We start from the raw sequence: 21993 nt of genomic DNA, 5'->3' as shown, positions 1-21993 counted from the left end.
CAGATACTCTCTTTTGTAACCCTGAAATCAACAGAGAATTTGGGCTTTTTCCCCAGTAAAAGGTAATGGATGGACTTCCCTAGGGAGGCTGGTATGCAAGATAGCTCATGCTGTGGCTTCAATGGCTGTGGCTGGCTGCCCTGGATATCCCAGATTCCCCAAAGGCTGTGGTGGTTGCTGGACAGCAGAGCCTTTGAACAGCCTCTGCTGGGCTGGAAGGTGTGTGTTTATAGCACCTTTGTTTGGCCCTCAGCCTGAGGAGCTGGAAGGAGGCTGCTCTTTTTCATGGGAACTGACAATTTCTATACAAGGACTGGGAAATTGATGTATATAAATATATAGGAAAAGACCAAACAATCCCCCTGTGTTTCCATGTGCACCTGATACTGGTAGCCCCTGAGAGGCCTCATGTTGGTGCACACTGGAGCATGAAGCCAGAATCTGGTGGGTAAGTGCTGAAGGATTGTCTGTCCCAGCTTACAGGTATGTGAGGTCTGCAACCATTGCTGCTCAGGTGAAGTTCAAGTCAGGGAATGGATACTGGCTTTGTCTGTGCAAAATTTGGTGTAAAAACTTCTTAAAACACTCAGAGACCAGCTGTTCCAGCATCTGCCAATGGCATTTTATATCCGAATGTGTTCTGCTCAGCTAATACAGGTACTCCGTGTACTTTTCCTTTGTTTTGAACACTGTTTCCCCAGCCTTGGTTGGTAAATTTGATGAGCTGATTCTGAATCTTGTAATACAGGGGCAGAGCCAATGTTCACCCTGAATGACTCCCTTATAAATTGAGTATTGCAGAGTTTATTTTTCTAATTACTTATTGTCTTCGGTTGCATGTGAGGCATGTTGGAACTGAACTGGGGATTTAATTCTGCAACCTTTGCAGCTGCGGAGTTCCAGTAAAGTCTTCTTACCCATCTCTGGCTGCTGAAATTCAGGGATGAATTTTGACAGGAGTAACTAGGAAAGAACCTGAGTTTTAGGCAAATCTGGCTCTCAGTTTACCTTGATCAGGTCTGCTGGTGTGGGGTGCATATGGCCTGCAGGGCAGTTCTTAAAAATCTTCTGGCTGGTGGAAATCTGTATGCTAAAGTAAACATTCAGTCATGATCCCAGAAATGTGGGGCTGCCCTGACATGCTTTAAGGTATGCAGAGCAGCTTGGCTGTCTGATCTTAAAGGAACTTGGTAAATGTGTGCAATACAACCAAGATCTTGTTTGGCATGTAAATTGGGGGTAGCTGAGTATTTTTGGGAATACATATATACTTATGTATACATATACATATGAAATTTATTTTTAATATTGCACTACAAATTGGTTTATTCTCAGTCAGAGCAGTAACTGGATGAAGACCTTATGCTGAAGAGTTTAGGCAATGATTTGTGGAAATATTGACATCTGAAAGGCTGGATGGAACTTCCTGCTCTCCTACACAGCTGGTTTGGACAGCACAAGTGCAACCTGTGTAACAGACCTGTGTCCTGTAACTATTAAACAACAACATGTGTGTTTTGTGTGCCTGCCTGGTAGTCTGAGTGTGATGAATCCAGGATATTGCGTAAAACAGATCAGGAATTACTGCCAGTTGTTTAAGTTGTGTCCTGGTTGGTGTTCAACTCAACAGGTTTTACATTGGATGTGTTACATTTGGGACCCCTGGTCATACAGTATTTTAATATGATTGTGTTATGACTTGAACTAAAATGACCATGCTGAAGTCTGTATGTTGAGCAGGGATAGGAATGTATGACATGACCCCTGGGCACAGGATAAATGCAGCCACTGAGTTACTGAGGAGCAGTCAATGGTAACTCTCTTTGTCTTTCAGGGGAATGACTCACTGGGGAGACTTTGATGACCTCCATCACATCAGTGGGGAGGCACTGAAATCTACTGAGGAGCAGCCAGACCTCGAGAAAAGTCAGTGTCGGTGCTCTCAGGTTAACCAAAAACTCTGTGTTCTGTGACAGTGCAAAAGGCCTCTCACACACATCAGCCCTTCCCTGCCAGCCAAGGGAAATCTCTTTGCTGTGTGTCACATGCCCTGCAAGCTGGGGAAACACCCACCTAGGGCTGCTTAGGGCTCTGCAGGTGACTTGGTGAACAGCCAGTGGCAATGAGCTGTGCTTTCATCCAAGAAATCATTCCCAAGGGAGCAAATCAGCAAACTGCAACTCCTGCAAGCAGCCTATTCTTCATTGTATGCCTCTGCCTCGTTCCTTTCCTGCTCCACCCCCCCAAAAATAATAAATAGTAAACAGTAAATGAAGCCCTTCCCTGAGAGCCTCCCTCCTCTGGGGGTGCTGGCAGCTGCACAGGACGCGTGGTTCTCTTCTGTCCAGGTTATCCATGCTATGGAAGTCGCACTCTCAGGTCCAGAGGGAGCAGGAGCTCGACTGTGCCACCGTGCCCCGCAGCAGCAGCGATGCCGCGGCCGCGCGCAGGAGGACCGAGCTCCCCACCAGCACCAGGACAGAAGTGGAAACTCACAGGTTCTCTATCAACGGCCACTTCTACGACCACGAGGTAGGAAATGTTAGGCTTGGCTTTGTCACCTGAGGGACAGGGAGCCCTGCCCAGTGAGGTGTGCCGCAGGCCCAGGCCGTGGTGTGGCTGTTCCTGTTCCCAGACATCAGTTTTCACTCCGGCTTTTGGGTCAGACACCAAAATAAGGATCCACAGCCAGATGAGGAGCAGACAAGTGACAGAGCAGTTGCTTCGGAAGTTTAAGGTAAGTCTGCCGGCAGGAGGAAGCGTGGCCGTGTTCTGGAAGCGCTCATTCCCATGTGCACTCCCCCCAGCACTGCGGGAAAGGTGTGGGATGGCTGGGTGAGGACAGTGCATGGAGCGCAGTGTAAAAACCCAGACGGACAATTGTAACCCTGTGGTGCTGCCCTCCCGCGGACAGCCCCGGGAACTGCGCCTCGCCTGAAACAGCGGCGATTATCCCAGCGCCTGTCTGGGACGGGCTTTCTCTGAGCCAGGCGTGTGGAAAGATGGGAAGGTTACAGCTACAAGTACTGCTCGAGGCCAGTGCCATGCTGTCTGAAACTACCTTTTTTTTTTTTTTTTTTTAAGTTCCTTGGAACCATCTCCCACCAACAATGTCGTATGTGGTCAGAAGTAGCTTTGCCCTTGCTGCTGCATATTTCTCAAATACCTTGGTTTTCCATGGCTGTTTAGTATTTAATTTGCACTTTAATGGTCTTAAGCTTCCCATTTAACTTGTCTGGAGACTTCACTATTGCAGAATTACTTTGTGTGGTTATTAAGACTTGTGAGTGTCTTGGATGGAAAACAACTTCTAGGAGTAACAAGGAAGGGAATTACAGAGCAGGGAGTAGAGTTGTAGGGAATACAAAAGCTGTGCTGTTTTCAGAATGTGGCTGTCAGGCACGAGGGTAGGTCACAGAGGTTTACCTTGATGGCAGCACAAACAGCAGATCTACGTGTGAGGGGAGAATAAGCTCTAGGAAGCAGTTAAGGATGCTGCAAGGAAAGCAGGCAGGACAGATCTGGGTTTGCAGTGTGTTACTGGTTTGGGCACATGGGAACACAAGGGTGAGGGCTGGCACAGGGACAGTGAACGTGGCAGCACAGCTTTCTGCCTCATCCAGATCCACTGTCTTTAACTCTTGTACAGACAGGATCCAAATCTCTGAGCTGACACACTCAGGGAAAATGTGCTGAGAGGGAAGTGCTGGGAATATCTGTGAGTCCGAATGGAATTTTTTTTTTTCACAGCTAGAAAACAGCCCCCATGAATTTGCACTTTACGTTATCCATGCATCTGGAGGTAAACCAGCCGCTGCTGCATGAGCACTTCAGCTCTGATCATTCTGTGTCTGTGTGGAATGTGTCCCTTGGAGTAACAGGACTTGTGCCAGGCCTCTGTCCTTGTTTGTGCACTGTGTGTGTGCTGTGACATCTTGCCTTCTCAGGGACCCTTCAGAGATGTCTCCTCTGGAGAGGAAAAGCTGAATAATTTTGTGTATTTCAGCTGACAGCTTTGCATTGCTTATGCTGAGTTCACTCACTGGTCAGTGGAAAAAGGTTACTTCCATAGCAGTTTACTTTTCCAGGAAAAGGGAGATTTGATCTTTATTAAAGGGAACACCTGAGAGAATAGGAGGGAACTGGGGGAGAAGGTATTTTAAATAGCACAACATTAGGGACCTGTTAGGTATCTGGTCATTGCACTCGAGTCAGTATGGGATCCTTGTCAGGAAAAAAGGCTCATGTCTGCAGGTGGTAGATGGAGCCCCTGTGGTTGGTTCTGTGTTTTTTTGTGACACTGCTTATACATTCTAGAAAGGAAGCAGCTGAGGAGTAGAGATGTTCCCTTGCTGCACAGGCTGCTGCAGGGGCCCTCTGAGAAGGTTGGCAAATCCTTTCTCATGGATGGGGACGTGGAGGAGATCAGCAGTGATGTATGCATATCCTCACTTCTCAAAGCTCATGGAGTTTTCCTCAGTGACCACAGTCAGTAGTGCCTTTCTTGTCTTCTTCTTGGTAGGTGGCTCAGTACATTTAATTCCATCTTCCCTCTTGGAATCCATTCTGCACAGAATAAATGAAGAGGAGGAGCTGGAGATTCAACAGAAAACTACAAGGTAAGCAGACACAAAATGAGGTGTCACAGAGTCCAGGGCAATCTGTACAATTGGCTCATGAGGAGAACATATGGATGTAGCAGAGTGCAGGTGGAACACTGTGATTGGAAGGCTGGAGGCATTGGGAGGGTTTGTAATCTTTTCCCTATCCTGCTGCTCTTAAAGATTCCATAATTAACACTGACTACACACAGACTGGAGGCCTCAGAAAATTTGGACCCTCAGGGTAACTTCTCTTTATTTTGTCTGCTGTTTGCTTTCTGGGTCTTTGACTGGCTTGGTCGGTACTTGCTGCTGTTCCCTTGGAAAGGGTAAATGCAGCACCACACGTGGCACCATTTTGGTTCTGTACCATTTCAGCCACCTCAGTGCCTGATGTCCCCTTAAAACTTGAGGTGAGTGATGGAAATGCCCCTGGCAAAAAGGGGGATTGTCCCACAGGTGCAAGCCAGAGGAGCTGCCATATTTGTGAGCCTCTCCTGAGTCCAGGAGCACTAAGAGGCTGCAGCAGCCACAGATCTGTTACTGCATGATGGGCTGATAATCACCTTGAATCCAAGTGTCAGGAAACATTTAGAAAATACCAGACTTGCCTGCATTGGGAAAGTGGGCCATGGCCTCAAAGGTTGGGAATGGACCCACATGTGAGCAGCTGGCTGGAATTTGTGCTGAAGGTTTGCAGAGGTTATTTCAATGCCTTCTCCCTCTCAGGTACACACAAGAGAAGAGGCTGATCCAGCAGCACCTGCGCAGTCGGAGCGTTCAGAAAACAGAGACCACGGCGTGATGGGACGGCCCTGGAGAGCACTGGGAATGCCCCGGGAACGCCTGGGCTGCTGAAGGACAGTCCTGCTGCCTTCTGGGCTGGGACTGAGCAGTGACAGTGCCCCGTGGGAGAAGTGTCCCCTCACCATTAACCCCTGCAGCGCTGGGCTGTGGGCTGCGAGCACCCACAGAGATGCACATTGCCCAAACTGCAGATGCTGGCTCTGACTTGGAACTTGGGCAAAAACTCCCCTGAAAAGCCCAAGGCTTTAAATCCTGCTGATGTGGGACCTGGCACCAAGAGGCTGGCATAGAAAAATAACCAATGTGCTGGTAGAAAATGTGCAAACTAGGAATATGGTTATCCCTCTGTTAAAGAAATGTTGTGTTATATCAGCAGAAAGCTTCTCGGTAGAGTCAATGGCAGAAGATATTTATGTATTTAAGACTGCAGGTAGGATTTCCAGTTAAGTTATAAAACATCCATGCAATATGCCTGAAATCCATGGGCTTCAGGCTGGTGGATGCAGAAACTGCTTTAGCTTTGAGCTGCGGTTAGAAAAACATAACTGGAAACCCTCCCACTTAGGAGCTGCTCAGCTCTTAGCAATGACAGGGAATTTATTGCTGAAATACCTCATGCACTGCAAAGTAAGAACTGACTGAACACTGTGGGGTCCTGAAAGGCACCTCAGTGGTTTCTGTAGTTGGAATTGTTGATTGTGTTCCTTCCTGAGCGTTGTGTTTGACGGGAATGGAGGTGCTCAGTGAGAGGCTGTGTGTCACAGCCAGGGAGGGCTGGGCCCACAGCCTCCCCAGGGATGTGGTTTGGCTCCAGCCCAGCCCCACGCAGGGCACTGCAGCCCCTGCCAGGTCCTTCCTGGCTGAGCTGTGCTCCATCTTAGAGCTCCAGTTACAGAGACGTAAATAAAATAAATCTCTGCACAGCTCCTTGTCCTCCTGCACTACCTGGTTGTCTTCACCTGGTATCTGTGCCTTACCTCAGCTGCTTTGTCTCAGACAGGTAACAAATGCTTGTGAGGGAGGAAAGGGATGTGCAGAACATGTGGCCTCAAAATTGTATGGAGTAAATAAAATTTTAAAACTTTACACTGCCTGAAATCCTGTTACTGGGATGGGAATTCAGAAAGGAAAGGTCAAGGTGCTGATATTGAAGATCCTCAGGTTGCAGCAAGTGTGTTATTTCAAAGTACAGTTTATAATCCTGCCCAGGAGAATGGGTAGGGACAAGGGAGCACAGAGGGCAGAAATAACAATAAGTCATGGTTAAGAGGTAGGAATTAAATAGGCCATTTTTGTCACCATCTGATGTTCAAGACTTGAATCCTTTTCAATTCTCTGGTCTTGCTGCATTGTGACTGAAAACTTTGGGCAGACAGAAGTTTGGGGATAGGGCACAGAGCTGGTGCTGTTGACCAGGATTTCAGGGAGAGGGCAATGGTGCTGTGATTCTGAGGGGCTGGTTCTTTGTGAGTGCTGTGCTGTCTAAATGAACCATTTCTGACAAATACAGGCAGGAGCAGGGGAAGAATCTCTTCCAAGGTATTCTGGGACACTCAAGGAAACACAGCAAGGACACACAGGTGACAGAGGAGAGGGAGGTCACTCAGGTTCAAACACAAAGCCATTAACCACAGAAACAGTGATCACAGTCCATATCTTACCTGAATTTGTGCATTTGATCTCATTTGCACTTACACTTCATAAGCTTAGGATTTAAAATGCCTTTATTTGTTTTGTTCTGTGACTATTGGGGATAATATGATAACATTTCCTACCAGAAGGTGGTGGCCACAGCCAAACCCTAAATTTCCATCACTTAACTTGTTGTTTCAGTGGATTTCTTTACGGGGATTCAGCCTCTCTCTGACCTAAAGGTGGCTTTTTGTCACTTGGTTTGCTTTAAATGCTCCCTGTGCTATTTGTGTCCCTTGTCCAGCGAGGCCCTTCCCAAGAACTGCTCAGCTCCTTATGCCGACATCATTTTCTCACTCCTTGGGATGAGTTTGGACCCTGGAAAAAGGAAAATCCCTGGGAGCATCAGTGTCAGGAGGGTGGCTGGTGTGTCTGTGACACGTTCAGCGCTCATTAGGCTGAGGCTGCACTCGCGCTAATTAATGGGCACGAGAGCAGCAGGCCAGGTTCGGCCGGGCTCGGCTCCGTTCGGCTGAACTCGGAGCCGATCGCAGCATTCGGAGCTCAGCTCGGCTCGGTTCGACCGACCCCGTAATGTTCAGGTTGGTTCGGCTGATCTCGCGTGGGTTCGGCTTATCTAGTTCGGTTCGGCTTATCTAGTTCGGTTCGGCTGAACGCGGTTCCGTTCCGTTCAGTTCACCTCAGCTAAACTCGGATCGATTCGGCAAATCCCGGCCAGAGTCGGCCCTTCGGGTACGCTCGGCGTTCTCGGCCACACTCGGCTGTTCTCGGCTCCACTCGGCCGCACTCGGCTCTTCGGCCGTCCCTGACTCTGCTCCGCGGTGCAATGGCGGCCGGTGGCGGGGCCCCGCTGCCCGGCCTGAGCCCCGTGAAGGGACAGAGCGCTGGCACAGCCGCCTCAGCCCGGGTCACCCTGGCCCTGCCCGGGCCCGCGTCCCCCGGAGCGCGCCCTGCAGCGCAGAACGCGGCCTCGGAGCCAGGAGCGGGGCCAATGGCCTTGGCTCGGCAGCGGCGCCGGGAGGCGGCGGGCGGTGTCCTCAGGTGAGCGGCCGGAGCGGAGGGAGCGGGGCCGGGGGCACCCACAGCGGGCCGGGGCACCCACAGCGGGCCGGGGGCACCCACAGCGGGCCGGGGGCACCCACAGCGGGCCGGGGCACCCACAGCGGGCCGGGGGCACCACAGCGGGCCGGGGCACCCACAGCGGGCCGGGGCACCCACAGCGGGCCGGGGCTGCTTCGGGCGCTGCTGCTGCGGGGCACCCGCTGTGGGTGGGACGGGGCTGTCCCGGGCCTTGCGGCTCTCTGGGATCGCGTTCCGTGGAATAAAGCTGGGGCTCGTCCCGGCTGCGGGGGCAGCGCTTTGTTGTGTGAGAAACAAAGTTCACTCCTTAGAATTTTTACACGTTTGTTAAGGGATAAAAGCCAGCGCTGGGGTGCTGGGCTGTTTGCCAGGAGCAGCCGGTTACCTTAAACCGTGTTCTCTAGATTCTGTTCCATTGCAGTGGTGTATGCATATTCATTCGAGTTTGTACGTATTCAAATAGTCCTTGGAGTTTAGATGTTCTTTTGCTTGGTTTTAACCTTCGTGCCATCTTGTGGATTAAACCAGTGTACTTTATTTCTTCCTGTGGTGCCATCCTGTTTTATTTTCACTCCCTCGGTATTTGACAACGAGGGTCAATAATTTTTTCCTTTTTTCTCGGTGCTCTGGTTTCTGTTTCTGTTATCTTGTGTTTCAGATAAGATTGTCCCCAAATGTGGGAAATCACCTAATTATCTTACACCATGTTCTGAGTTCCTTACATGTAAAAGCATTTTACCATTTCACAGTCTCTATTATGCTACAGTCTAAAATAGTATCCCTTGCACTGCTATTTATTAAAGCTCTGCAGTGCATACATGAACTGACAGATGATGCTTTTATCAAGAGCAGTAGTTACAGATTGTACTGTCTCAGGAGTTTTGTGGTCAATAACACTGTGCCAGAGCTAATACACGAATGGCAAAGGCAATAACTGCATTTGTTATGTTTCATACTGTGCCAGAGCTAATACACGAATGGCAGAGGCAATAACTGCATTTGTTATGTTTCATTCTGGGCTGGGCTGGGCTCTGTGTCCCGGGAAGCAGCGTGATGGGGGTCCCTGTGCCCACCCCGGGGTCCCAGAGAGAAGCTGCTCCTGTGGCTGCAGCTGGGGGGCGCTGGGAAACCTGAGCAGTCCTGATGGAAACCCAGGGAAAACAAGGTTTTGTTGGGTTTGGGACTTGGCATTTCCCCTGCTCCGTGTGTTCTGCCTTAGGAAACGGGAGCTGGGCACCGAGACACTTTGTTACCCTAGAAGGGACGAGTTTCTTTGTATTTATTTCCTGAGGCACTGGAACGATTTGGGTCTCAGCTGGCGCCCGAGAGCCTCCTCTGTGTCCTGGGTGGGGTGGTGGCGATCAAAGGGGTCAGAGTTGGGGCAGGAGGGTGGGCAGAGGGGAGAGCAGCGGCTCTTTGGGCATTTGCGTCTGGAAAGGGCCCTCGGGTTCGTGCTGGGCTGCTGGGAACAGAGCCGAGCGTCGCTGGGCAATGAGGACGGTGCAGCCGGAGCGCTGAGGCTGCCGAGGCTGCAGTGGCTGTCGCTGCTGCTCTCCTGCTGTCCCATCTCTAGCGCTGGGCTGGCACCCTCGGGGCAGGGGTGGCTTTTAAATGTTTTAACGCTGCCGCAGCGCCTCGGATTGGATGAGTGTGAGGATGTCCAGCTCTTCCTTAGGCCTTGGAGCATGGCCAGGGTGCAGAGCTCATGGTCAATCTTGTTTACACACTTGGAGTAGCAAAAGATTTTAAAACAGGGACTTTGAGGAAATAACATAGGTGAGTCTGTTGCAAGGATAGGTACAAGCTGTCCTTATTAAAGATGCACACTGCTGGGTGTTTTGTCAAACCCCTCTGGGGACAGGACGTGTCCCCAAAGCTTCATTAACCCCTTGTTTCCTGCTGCAGGGCAGGGTGTGCCCCAGCCTCGGGGCTGTGTGGCTCCTCCTGCCTGGAGCAGGGACAGCCCTGAGGCTGAGCCACAGAGGTTCAGTTGTTGGAGCAGCTGGGGAGGGATCTCTCTGTGCCTGGGAATTGTTGTTGCTGCCTGCCTGTCACAGCTGCAGAGCTCCCCCAGAGCCTGTGCCTGCAGCAGCACTTGGGGCTCCTGTGCTGGGCAGGAGCAGCTCTGGGCTGGGCTCTCAGTGCCATCAGTGTCCATGGAAATGCAGCGCTGGTTTCACTTCCAGCAGCCTCTGCTGTGCCACCCTCGGTGCCAGGGCACAGAGCTGTGGGGAGGCCCCATCCCGTCTGTGCCAGGGCTGCCAGCAGCAGTGCTGGGCACCAAGGGCTGCCTTTGGAGCCTGGCTTTCACACAGGGTCACACACTCTGCCCCTCAGCATCCAGCTGGATCCTACAGCTGGACAGTTCAGCCAGCAGGGATTGGAGTCAGCTCTGGGGCCCAGAGCAGGTTCTGTCCCACAGAGAGGGACTGAGCTCCCTGGACAGCACAGAGATGTGCTCTGCCCTTTGGGGCTGGCACTGAGTGCTGCAGGTGATTGTGGTGAGGGGAACTGAAGCTTTCCTAGAAAAGCCATCAGCTGTAAGGAGAATCTGTGGGAAACAGGTGCTTGGTGCCCTGGCTGGTAGCAGGTCCTGGGCTTTTCTCTTCTTTCCTTTAACCTGTTCTTAAGAGGAGCCCAAAACTGCAAAATCGAAAGGAAGGGGGATGTGGGGTGAAAGTTGCTTTTCATTTTTTGAAGTGTTGCTGTGGATTTTGGTGTGTCAAGTGGCACTACCAAAGCAGCATTGGAATAACCAAACTTTGGGACTCTGCACTTCATTCCCTTAATGTGTTTGTGTGGGTGCAGGAAATGCCAAATCCCAGAGCAATTCCATATCTGTAACTTCAAGTGCAACATCTTTAAAGCCAAGTGCTCAGTGTGGGCTTTCCACGTGGATGCAAATGGTCAAAGGCCTTTCTTGTGTCCCAAAGGCAAAAATCCTTTCTCTGTGAGGTTTTGGAGGGGATTCTCTTTGGGATTTCTTGTGATGCAGCACCCTGAGTGTCCCTGCCTTTGTGCAAAGTCCAGTGGTGAAGGATTGAATGACTGACATGTGGGGTCTGGGATAAAAATGGTTCTGTTCAAATTGGGCAGAGAATGCAATATGAAAAATGAGCTTCCTGTTATTGTCTGAAATAGTCAGGAATAAAAATGCTGGCAAAGGACACGTTTGTGTTTGAATTGGTGCCACCTGTCATGGATAAACCCCATAGGGAGCAATCAGAGCAGAAGTATGAGAGCTGGGATCCTTTGACTTCCACAGTGGACTTAATTTTCTTTTCTCCTTTCTTTCAGGGCAGGAAAAATCATCCAGCTCCTCCCATCTTTGCCAGAAGCTTTGGTGTTTGGGCAGCCAAAGGCAAGAGGCTTCAGCACCAGGCTCTGCCCTGGAGGGCTCTGGTCCTGCCCACGCTGTGGGGTAAGTCACAGGGACACAGGGCTCCTCTTTTCCTCTCTGCTGGCATTGCCTGCCATGGCAATGCCATTTGTGCCAGCCCAGCCCCAGCTGTGCCTGCTGGACAAGGGCAGAGGTGAAGGGACAAATGCCAGAGTTCCCTGGGGATGATGGAGCTGTGGTGTTGGCTGTGCCCTGAGGGGCAGCTTGGGCATTGTCTGTGCCCCCAGGACTGCTCTGGGCTTCAGGAGCTCTCAGTGCATTCCCAGCTCTGCCAGGGGGGGCAGCTGGGGCTGGGCTGGGTGACAGCTCCTGCTGGGGCAGGCCCTGGCCCTGGCACAGATGCAGGGGCAGGGCTGGGAGAGTTTGGCAGCAATGGGAGGAGAATGAGGGATGGTGTGGGCACAGAGCTCAGCCTGTGCTCTGTCAGCACAGCCCTGCAGGGCACTGGGATCTGGGAACAGCTCCAGCTCTCCTGGTGCCCAAGGATGGGCTCTGAGGGACCGGGCTCACCTGTGGCCTCCCAGGTCAGCAGGAACAAGGGCAGTGTGGCCAGAGCTGTGGCCCATCAGGCTCTGTTTCCCTCTGGGAAAGCACAACAGGCTCTGGGCTCAGGTGAGTTTCCTGCAAGTGCTTAAAAGAGCAATCCAGGGAGAAGGGAGTTCAGCAATTGCACCTGCTGCTGGGAGCAATGCCTCAGGCTTGCTCAGCTTGTGTCTGTGAGAAATGGGCTTTGGGCTGGAGAGGGGCTCTTGGGAACAAAAGATGGAGTCAGTCCTCTCCAGGGATGTGCAGGGAAGGACTGAGTGGGAGGGAAGGGGAGTATTTGAAATGATATCAGTATTTCTCCCAAAACTGGGGTGGAGCAGTGATGGGGGTGGTTTGGGTTTGCTCTGGGCCTTGTTATTCCTTGTGCAACTTTTAAATTCTGTTGCATGATTTACTGTCCAGTATCTTTCTAACAAAAACTGACAGAAATTTAGGTTCAGGATTAGAACTTAGGTCCATTCACTGCAGATCTTGCCAAGGCTGAGGTGGTGGCTGCTCTCAGCAAAGGTTACTTATTAGTGCTGTGTCAGATTCCCCTCAGTGCTGGGCAGGAAAGGTGAGGCTTTGGATCAGGAATTCTGCAAACAGGGCCTGTGTGATGGTTGATCTCTTTTGTTTTTCAGTGAGCCAGGGCTGGCACAGGGAATCGTGCAGGTACTGGCCAGAGCTGCTGCCCTTTGGAGCCATTTTAAAGGTGTGATCATGGAACATTTTGGGGGCTGTTTTCAGCAATCTGGGTTTAGAACTCCTGTCCCCAGCCCGTTGCTGACCCTGAGACATCTGCTCTGGTTTCAGGCTGTCCTTGCTGGAGCACCCTGGTCCCTGCCATCCCCAAGCCCTGGGACACGGAGGGAGCCCTGTCCCAAGTGGCTTTGGCACCTTGGCAGGGATGTGGCAGCAGCCCCAGAGCAGCTGGAGGTGAGAGCTGGGTGTGTGAAACTGAGCAGTGCTTACCTGGGGCTGGGGGAAGGGGAGGAGTGTCCATCCCCCTGGAGCTTTCTGCTGGGATGGGGCAGCACAGGGAGCAGCATTAACTGTGCCCCTCCCGTGGGCACTGCTGCCCTTGGTGTCTCTGCTGTGCCACCAGACCGTGGCAGTTTGCTGCTGTCACTGCCACTGCCACCCCACGGGGGCTGTGCCCTCCTGCCAGCCCCCACAGGAGCTCCAGGGGTGCCTGTGTGCTCTGCTGGGAGCGTTTGCTGGGAATGTGCCTCATCCCTGGCAGTGTCCCTTTGTCCCTGGGCTGCCAGCCAGAGCTTGGGGCTGCCCAGGCTCAGGGCTGGATTGCCCAGGGCACTGAGAGGGAGCAGCACCGGGAGGGTGACGGAGAGGGGCTGGCAGAGCCCAGCTGGCAGCCTGTGCTGGTGCTGCAGGTGGGGCTGGGGGCACTGCAGGGAGTGACTGTCCCCTTCCCTAAGCAGCCCTGCAGATCCCAAGGGCTCCTGGAGCAGGATTTTATTCCTTACTTCCCTTTGTGCAAATTCATTCTCCCAATTGCCATGAGCAATCCTTTGATTTCTCTAGGAGAAAACCTCCCAGCAGAGACAGATTGCAGTGGAGGCCAGAGTTGTGTTTGGAGCAGGGAGTGCTGAGAGCTGCATCTGCCTGTGCTGCCACAGCCTGGGAACAGCCTGGGAAAAGGGACTGGGGGATTTCTGGTGCCCCAGTGAGAAGAACACAAACTCAGCCCTTCAGCCTGACAGGCCCCTCCACCCAGAGCTCAGCACACATCCTCAGAGGTAAGTCCAGAAACACAGAAGAAAAAGGTGACTTGTTTTGCTTTAAAGTTATTTCAAGTTGTTATTAAAGCCCAACCAACATTTGCTCTTGAGTTTGGTTGGGTGAGTAACGAGCAGTGGGCACAGATGATGCCATTCATGTAGCTGCAAACCTGGGGCAATCTAGAGGGGATACAAGAACTGTTTGTGTGGGGAAATGCAATGTGAGGGGATGTCAGGGGCAGTGAGGTGGCATTTGTGAGGGAATTGCCGAGGTCATTGAAGGGAGAGCAGCAGACAATTCCCCTGGGAAATCCAAGGGCCCACAGCCAGGGCTCTCCAGGGCTGAGGGGGCAGCCCTGAGACTCACTGTGTGCTCCTTCCTTGGCAGCAGCCAGCAGGGAAGGGACAAGAGGATCCCTGTGGGATGAGACTGGAGAGAGCGAGCAGAGGAGCGGCCTCGGGCTGGAGAAAGGCAAAGGGACCAATGTGGTGTCACCAGGGCACCTGTGAGGAACAGAATGGACACTTGGAGGCCACATGGAGGTGAGGAGTGGATGGTTTGGGGCAAAGTGTGAGTTAATCTGCAGGGAAATAAGCAGGGGATATTTAGGAGGGAAAAGCTGAGGTGATGAGCTCACCCACCCTGGCACAAGGTGTGTTTGCACAGGCTGGGGCCAGAGGTGAAGGTCAATCCAAAGCCAGCCGTGCTCAGCCTCTAAATCCCAGGGTAAGTTGTACAGGCTGCCCACTGAGGGATTAAAAATACATAAAAATGAAACCAAGAGCATTAATGAGATTCCTGGGAATCCCATTAACTTGTTGTCAGAACTCCCAACACAGTTTTGAGCTTTGGTGACAAGAATGCATTTCTTTATTTGGATTATTCACTGTGTGGGATTTGGGGTTTATTTGGATTTTAAAGCTCTCATGGTGGCCCTGACACTGCTCAGGAGCTGGTAGGAAAAGCAGACTCAGAGCTCCTGGCAGGCACAGGGTGTTTCCCCCCATAGTGGATTGTGGAGGAATTGTCTGGGACCTGGATTGTCCCTCTGGGTGATGGCACTTGCTGTGATTTGTGTAATTCCATTTATTCTATTCCCAAAACTTCCCAGCCCAGGGGTTTGAGCTGACGGGGCAGGACAAAGATTGTTCTCTGTGTGGGGCCCAGATTTGGGGTTCAATGTCAGCTGTGCTAGTTCTGATGAATTATTCCCAGAGCCCCTGGGAAATTCCCTGCTCCATTCCCGCTGCAGTAACCTCCCAGTGCCCCATGGAGTGTGGGCATTGCCATGCAGAGCTGCTGCCTTGGACAGCAGCTGTGCCAGGAGCCAGCAGAGCTTCCAAGGAAGCTCAGCAGCACAGGGACAAGGACAGGGTTATATTCCATAGAACTGGCTGTGGTGTCCCTGGGGTCACTGGACAGAGCTGCCTGGAATTGAGCTGATTTCACCCCCCTGAGCTCCAGAGTGGAGAACATCCAGTTGGTGTTCAAAGCAGGAGAAGGCAGTGGCCAAATGTGCCCCCAGCCTGTGCTGGGGCAGCCCCTGTACCCAGGGGGAGACATCTCTCCCTGCAGAAGCTCAGCTCCTTTCAGAGCCTCAGCAGTGGCCTCTCCAAATTCTTTTCTCTCAGGAAGGGGATGCACAGCTCTGTCTGCAGCACACCTCCAGTGGGGCCTACCTGTGAAAGCTTTCCTTCACTTGTGCACTTGCTGCTGGATCCCTGAAAAACTCCAAACTCCATCCCACTGATTTTCAGGTATCTCTGAGGGCTACTGCCTGGGATTCAGTATCTGTGGGGGAAGATTGCCTGGGCTTCAATGCTGCTGATGGATGATGGCCTCAGGCTGGCGAGGAGGGAAGGGATTTGGGGTGGCTGGGACATACCTGCAGCTGTGTGGGAGCTCTGAACTGGGAATTGCTGTGTGAGCCCCTCTGCAAACAGCCTGTGCCTCCATTCCCTGGTAATGCCAGCTGCTCCTTGGGGTCCTTCTGGGCTCTTGGTGCTCTCTGTGTGGGCTGGAGCATTTCCACATGCCTGCTCAGAGCGGGCCCAGGAGCCACGGTGCAGGCACAGCTCCTCCTGCAGATCCCACAGACACGAGGGGCTGCTGCCTTCAGGGGCTTTGGCTCCTCCTGCCCTGCGCTCCCAGCCAGCTGGGACACGCTGGGGGAACACCAGGGAGCACGGCTGGCAGCGAGCAGGAGACACCGAGGCCTCTGGGCCAGAAACAGCCCCGGCCTCAGCAGCCGCCATCGCTTTGGCCTGGCGGCGCTCACCTGCAGGAAAGGCCGCCTGCCACTCTCCAGAGGAACTTTGGCCACGGAGCAAGGTCACCCTCAGGACTTGTCTTGTTCACTTCTTCTGGGGAAGCAGAGGGACATTGTGTGAGCACGTTTCCAGCTGCTGGGTAAATCCTGGAAAGGGCAGAAAAATCAGGGTCACGGGGAAGGGTTTGGTGCTGACATGTTGAGTGCCAGCCAGTTGTGCCCTACGGCCATTGCAGGGGCTGGTGTGTAAAGCAGCATTAGCAGAAGGGAAGGAGCTGCATTTGCAGAGGAGTTCTCTTACTGGCAGCAGTCATTCCCATCCCACACAGGGCCTTTAGAACAGCCCTGGGATTGGCCCAGGTGTTTGGAGCAGGGTGCTGAGATGACCGAAATTCTGTGTTCAATGTGCAGCTGGGCCAGTCAGTTCTCAGCGTTTGACTGCTCTGGAAATAAAGAACAAACAGTTTTCACTGGTTTTTTAACACTGGGGGTTTTTCCCTTGTGTTTCCCTGGGGCTCCAGTCCCACGCAGGCACAACTGGAGCAGGAGCAGCAACGCCTCGGCCCCAGCGGCCGTCCTAGGCACGGGGCTCGTAGGGGAGCACGGGGCTCGTGGGGTTACCGGGCCGGAGGGGCGTCTGTGTCCCCCCGGGGTTACCGGGCCGGGGGCAGCAGCAGCGCTGAGCAAGCGGCTATACCGATGGGGTCCCGGGGCCGGTACGGGTGGTCTCCGTGTCCTTCCCGCGTCCAGCCATGATCCAAAGGCTGCTCCCGGGAAGCGTCATTCTCCTGGCGGGTATGGTAGTGCCACAGCACCGGCTCCCTGCCGCCGCAGCTGGAGCAGGCCTGGAGCCCCGGCGGGACCCAGCCCTGCGCCGGCCGCAGCTGGAGCAACAGCGCCTGTCCCGGAGCGGGTCTTCCCGCCTGCGGTGATGCCGGTCCCGATCCAGCCCCGATCCCACCTCGATCCTCCAGCCCCAGCACCCACACCCTGACCACCGAGGAAGAAGCGGCTCGGCCCGGCTCCCACAGGAAACACCGGCAGGGTCCGGACCCGGATTCCTGGGCCCAGATCCCGACTCCTGAGCGTCTTGAACTCTGCGCAGCACCAGCACCAGCAACCCCCGATCCGGATCGCCGCACAGCGCTCCGACCGACGCTCCCACCCATCCCGAGCTGAGCATCCCCCGCCGAAAGAGCGACAGGCGCGGATCCGCCGGGATTTATGGGCGGGGGTAGGCGGGGCCCCGGGGGCGGGGCCGGCACAGGTGCGAGGGACCCCAGTGCGCCTTGGGGGATTTAAGGCGCGGGGAGGAAGCGGCGGAGCTATTTACCCCTCGGTGTTCGGTGAGGGAGGTTGCTGCTGCCCGGGACTCTATAGCTCTTCTTCTCTACGTTTCTTTTGTTTTACATTTTTTTTCTGTTGTATTTCTTTTTCTCTATACCTCTACTTCCTACCCTCCCTTCCACCCCTCCCCTACACCCCCCCCCCAAATCCCCCCCTCCAACTACCCCCAAGCCCTCCCCTCCCTCTTCCCCTACGGCCGCCCCCCGCCCCCCTGTCTCTATTCCCCTACCGTACCCCACCCTACTCCTCTGTTCCCTCCTGTCGTAGGAAGGGGACCAGGACACCAGCTGGTTCATCACAGGTCCAGTTTATTGAAGAAAGCATTAAACACTTATATTGCAAATAATAAGCTTCTGTAAGCCAAGCAATCTATTGGTTAAACTATACCATGAACTCTTTTTCATTCCTTAGGGGTTACATCTCTCTTTTCTCATGTCTCTTTTCACTATTTGTTATTGAACTACAGCTAGGCCCAAGGACACACTATCTAGCAGGTGCAGAACTTGGAATTAGCCACGGCTTTGTACTTTTCCATTCTCTAGTCACCTAAATTTCCCAACACTTCCCCTGTTTTTATTTTTTTTAAAAAAAGCAAAGTTCTATGGGCTAACTGTGTCACACTTTTTGCAACACAAAAATAGGCAATTCTAATAACTAAACAATATTCTCAGCTAGCAAGGTTTCTCTCTTACAAGGGATCTAAGCCAGGGAAACAAACCAAAAAGGCTATTACTATTTATAGGATATGCTATACAACAGATACATAAAGAATTTTATGTGCTATAAGGCTCAAACAAAACTCAGGTGTGCTAATACAACCTACAAAAATAAGCTAAAGGAATAACATGTGCGCAGGTTTTATCTGCGTCGTTTGCTTTCTATTTTCAAATAGTTTGCTTTTTATTCTCAAACAGCAGATATACTTTCAACAGAAACGGCTTTACTCACAAATACTTCTGATTGTTTCTTTTAACTAAAGTTTCTTTGATGTTCACAACAGCACTTTGCACACAAGTCATAAAATAAACGCTTATCATAAAAAGTATAAATCTATTTAACATCATTTAAATTTAATAGCATTTATACTTAAAATACTTAAAATATTTAAACTTAACAGAACTTAACATCACTTAAACTTAATTTTAACAAAAATCAGCTGATTTTAAATTTTATATAACTTAAACTTAACATAATTTAAACAGAATCTAGCTTTACTTAAACTTAACAAAATTTAAAACCTTAACAGTATTTAACATTTAATGGCACTTAATAGATAATTTAACCTAAACTACTTAACAACAAATAAAACTTACTATAGAATAGTATAGAATTATAAGTATAGCATTTACTATAACTTACTTATAGGCCTGATTTTAAAATACTAAGCTAAAACAACTTTCTTCACGTGTTTGTTGCAGCATTTTTATACTTAAATGCATTTAAACATAAGAAGTTTGTTCAAGGTATACCTGTGGAAAAATTCTTTTGAATTCAGTGCTTGCTTTTACCTCTATCACATCCAAGCAAGGCTCAAAGAATACAAAAAGCATACTCACTACATCTTACTTATACAATCTTTTTAACATATTTTTAACATTTTTAAATTTTTCAAAATATAATTTCAGAGTTTGATGTTTCACTGATTAAAGTCTATACTTCTGATGTTTAAAGTCTCTGTTAATACAGGTGATTTTAAAACAACATAACGGATGCTAAGCCGAATCGGCCGAAATTTGACCTACGCATTCACACTATGCTGATTTCTCTTTTACAGTCTCTGCTAGGAAGGACAAAAGATCTTTCTAACTTAGGTGAGAAACGTCTCTTGATAGTAATGGTCCTTGGTGTCGCTTGTTTATTATCACTGGTCTCTCAATTGCAGTAGGGATCTTTTGTTGACAAGAGTCACAATTATTACGGCTGTTAGGTCTTAAACTGTAGCTTTTGCCGGCTGCGGGGCGGAGGGAGAAGCGCTCCCCCCGCGGCGGCTCCGCTCGCCCCGCCGCTGTCGCCGCTCCCGCTGCTCCCGCTGCTGCAGCGTAATATTCCAGGCGGCCGCTCGCCGCGGCTGCTCCCCATGGCGCAGCGCCCACGCCGAGTTCGGAGGGGCACAGCCCCGCAGGCGCCCCGAGCCGCGGCTGCTGCCTTGCGCTCAGAGACCATCACCCGCCATGGCTTGCTCGGTTTCTTTGCTGACTTATCATCTTCTAACACCGCTTCCCACAGTATATTCCCAAATTTTGTCCATTCCGAGAGTTCATAGACCATATGAGGGTTAAGGAAAACTTCTTTAGCATAGCCGTAGGGTAACAACCCTAGTAGCTCCTTTTTTAAATCTATCCCCTTTAGTCCTCGCCTTTCTAAATACGCGGCGAATGAATTATATGCTGCTTGCCTTTTCATACCTCTTTCGTGAGCGCTCTTGCAGCTTTCCAGGCTCCGGCAGCACGTGAATGGCTTGAGTCACCGATGTGAACCCCAAGGGTGCTTCAAAATTCCGGCACAGTCCTGGCTGCTCAGGACCCAGCTCCAACTTCCTCGACCGTGGCATGCTCTCTCCCCCTTTTTCATTCGAGGGGGTCAGCGTTCGGGGTCAACCATTTGTCGTAGGAAGGGGACCAGGACACCAGCTGGTTCATCACAGGTCCAGTTTATTGAAGAAAGCATTAAACACTTATATAGCAAATAATATGCTTATGAATATTCTGTAAGCCAAGCAATCTATTGGTTAAACTATACCATGAACTCTTTTTCATTCTTTAGGGGTTACATCTCTCTTTTCTCATGTCTCTTTCACTATTTGTTATTGTACTACAGCTAGGCCCAAGGACACACTATCTAGCAGGTGCAAAACTTGGAATTAGCCACGGCTTTGTACTTTTCCAGTCTCTAGTCACCTAAATTTCCCAACACCCTCCCTCTTCCTTCCCTCCCCAACCGAGCTCCCCCCATCCCCTCTCCCTGCTCCCCTAACCCCCCTCCCCAGTCGCTCCCCACCTGCCCTCAGTCCTGCTCCTTCCTCCACCCTGCCTTCCTCCCAGCCCTCTCCCCTGCTGCCCTGCACATCCCGACCTCTCCGCACCTTCCCGTCACCTACCGCACTGCTCCCCTATTCCCGTTCTCCCCTCTCCTCCTTCCCTCGCAGCCGCGGGGCTCGGGGTGCCGGGCATTAATAAAGCCCTGAGGGCCGGAGCCCGGCGCCCCCGCCCTCGCTGGGGTCCCCACACGGGGCCGGAGCCGCTCTGCGGGTCCCCCCATTGCAGTGCAACACAGCGCCCCGCACCGCCGGGGCTCCGGCTGTCCCAGCATCACACTGGGGGGTTCCCTGGGGGTTGGTAGGAGGGGCCCCCTCCGGAGGAGGGGTCCGGGGAAGTGTGCGGGGCCCAGAAGGGGAGTTACCCCCAGGCCCCGCCCCCTCCCCCGGACGGGTTCCTGCCCCGGCCCCCTGCCGGGAACCCCTCCTCCGGACCGGGGCCCGGGGGGAGGGAGGCCCGGAGGTGGGAGGGAAGCAGAGGGGGATACGTCACTCTGCAGTGTGAACACACAGGGCGGGGGGAGGGGGAGGGGGGGGGAATTGCCTGACACACGACCGTCGGCCGTGGCCCTGCCCCCTCCCTCCCCCCGGGCCCCGGTCCGGAGGAGAGGGGTCCTCGGGAGGGAGCCGGGACGGGACCCGGGCCGGAGGAGGGGGCCAGGGGAGTGGGCGGGGCCTGGAGGGGGAGTTACCCCCCCCAGGCCCCGCCCACTTTCAGGACCCCCTCCTCCGGAGACGGCCCCTCGTAAGCCCCCCTCCCCCCTGGGACCCCCTCCTAACGAGGAGGCCCCTGTAACTCGGACTCCCCACCCCAGGACCCCCCCATTGTGATGCTGGGACAGCCGGAGCCCCGGCGGTGCGGGGCGCTGTGTTGCACTGCAATGGGGGGACCCGCAGAGCGGCTCCGGCCCCGTGTGGGGACCCCAGCGAGGGCGGGGGCGCCGGGCTCCGGCCCTCAGGGCTTTATTAATGCCCGGCACCCCGAGCCCCGCGGCTGCGAGGGAAGGAGGAGAGGGGAGAACGGGGAGACAGGAGAGATGGGGGTGGTGAGGACGGGGAGGGAGAGGGGTCGGAGTGAGGAGGGAAGCGGGAGAGGAAGGGAAAGGCCGAGGGGAAGAAGAGGAACGGTGGAGAGCGGAGGAATAGAAGGGAGAAGCGGAGAAGGGACAGGATGAGAAGCAGTGGGAGTGGGTCCAGTTTGGGAGGAGAGGAAAGGAGCGTTTCAGGGCGAGAGGAAAGGGGGAGAAAGAAAGGGAATACGCGGAGAAGGAGGGAGGGGTAGAGAGAGGGACAGAAGGGGAGGCCGAAGCCTCCGCGCCTCACCTGCGGAGCCCGCACAGAGGGCTCCTGTCCGCACCGTGCTCTGAGTGAGCAAATGGCGATCGAGGCGATTTCCGGGGTCTAAATCACCTCGGCTCCGCCCCGCGCAGCCGCCATGGGGCCCCGCACACCTGAGCTCTGCCCGCCCTGCACATCTGAGCTCTGGCCCCGCCCCTTGTGTCGCCCGGCACGGCCACTGGCCCCGCCCCTCACA

General features: G+C 52.9%; 1 protein-coding gene, 1 long non-coding RNA gene and 1 pseudogene across 4 annotated transcripts; 2 read left to right on the top strand and 1 right to left on the bottom strand.

Annotated features, from left to right (window-relative positions):
• The first annotated feature begins 2355 nt into the window (after positions 1-2355).
• LOC134419132 (ras association domain-containing protein 6-like) lies at positions 2356-6494 on the top strand (annotated as a pseudogene).
• Positions 6495-7619: 1125 nt separating this feature from the next.
• LOC134418621 (uncharacterized) lies at positions 7620-17294 on the top strand. 3 transcript variants are annotated; one of them, XM_063157142.1, is made up of 9 exons: positions 7620-7642; positions 7736-8102; positions 11439-11562; positions 12711-12781; positions 12883-13005; positions 13612-13826; positions 14197-14351; positions 15441-15566; positions 17053-17294. In XM_063157142.1, the coding sequence occupies exons 1-7, from the start codon at positions 7635-7637 to the stop codon at positions 14234-14236; spliced, it is 948 nt and encodes a 315-aa protein (XP_063013212.1). In that variant the 5' UTR covers positions 7620-7634; the 3' UTR covers positions 14237-14351; positions 15441-15566; positions 17053-17294. The 3 variants fall into 3 exon arrangements, with proteins under 3 accessions (XP_063013212.1, XP_063013213.1, XP_063013215.1); XM_063157143.1 differs by lacking the exon at positions 17053-17294 and adding an exon at positions 15897-16560; XM_063157145.1 differs by lacking the exon at positions 17053-17294 and having other exon boundaries at positions 14200-14351; positions 15441-15890.
• A 422-nt stretch (positions 17295-17716) lies between these two features.
• Positions 17717-21935, bottom strand: LOC134418620 (uncharacterized). Its single transcript, XR_010027826.1, has 2 exons — positions 21783-21935; positions 17717-20055 (listed from the first exon to the last, which is right to left on the bottom strand). It is a non-coding gene; the product is annotated as an uncharacterized LOC134418620 (long non-coding RNA).
• Between the last annotated feature and the right edge of the window lie 58 nt (positions 21936-21993).

Source organism: Melospiza melodia, chromosome 5 (genome assembly GCF_035770615.1).
Source record: "Melospiza melodia melodia isolate bMelMel2 chromosome 5, bMelMel2.pri, whole genome shotgun sequence".
Lineage (NCBI taxonomy): Eukaryota > Metazoa > Chordata > Aves > Passeriformes > Passerellidae > Melospiza > Melospiza melodia.
Note: the sequence above shows the minus strand (reverse complement) of the source record. Positions and strands in the feature narration are given on the sequence as shown.

Coding starts and splice junctions, on each gene's coding strand:
- LOC134418621 (XM_063157142.1), top strand. Junction 8,103..11,438: donor GCGGCGGGCGGTGTCCTCAG/GTGAGCGGCCGG, acceptor CCTTTCTTTCAG/GGCAGGAAAAATCATCCAGC. Junction 13,827..14,196: donor CTCAGCACACATCCTCAGAG/GTAAGTCCAGAA, acceptor CTTCCTTGGCAG/CAGCCAGCAGGGAAGGGACA.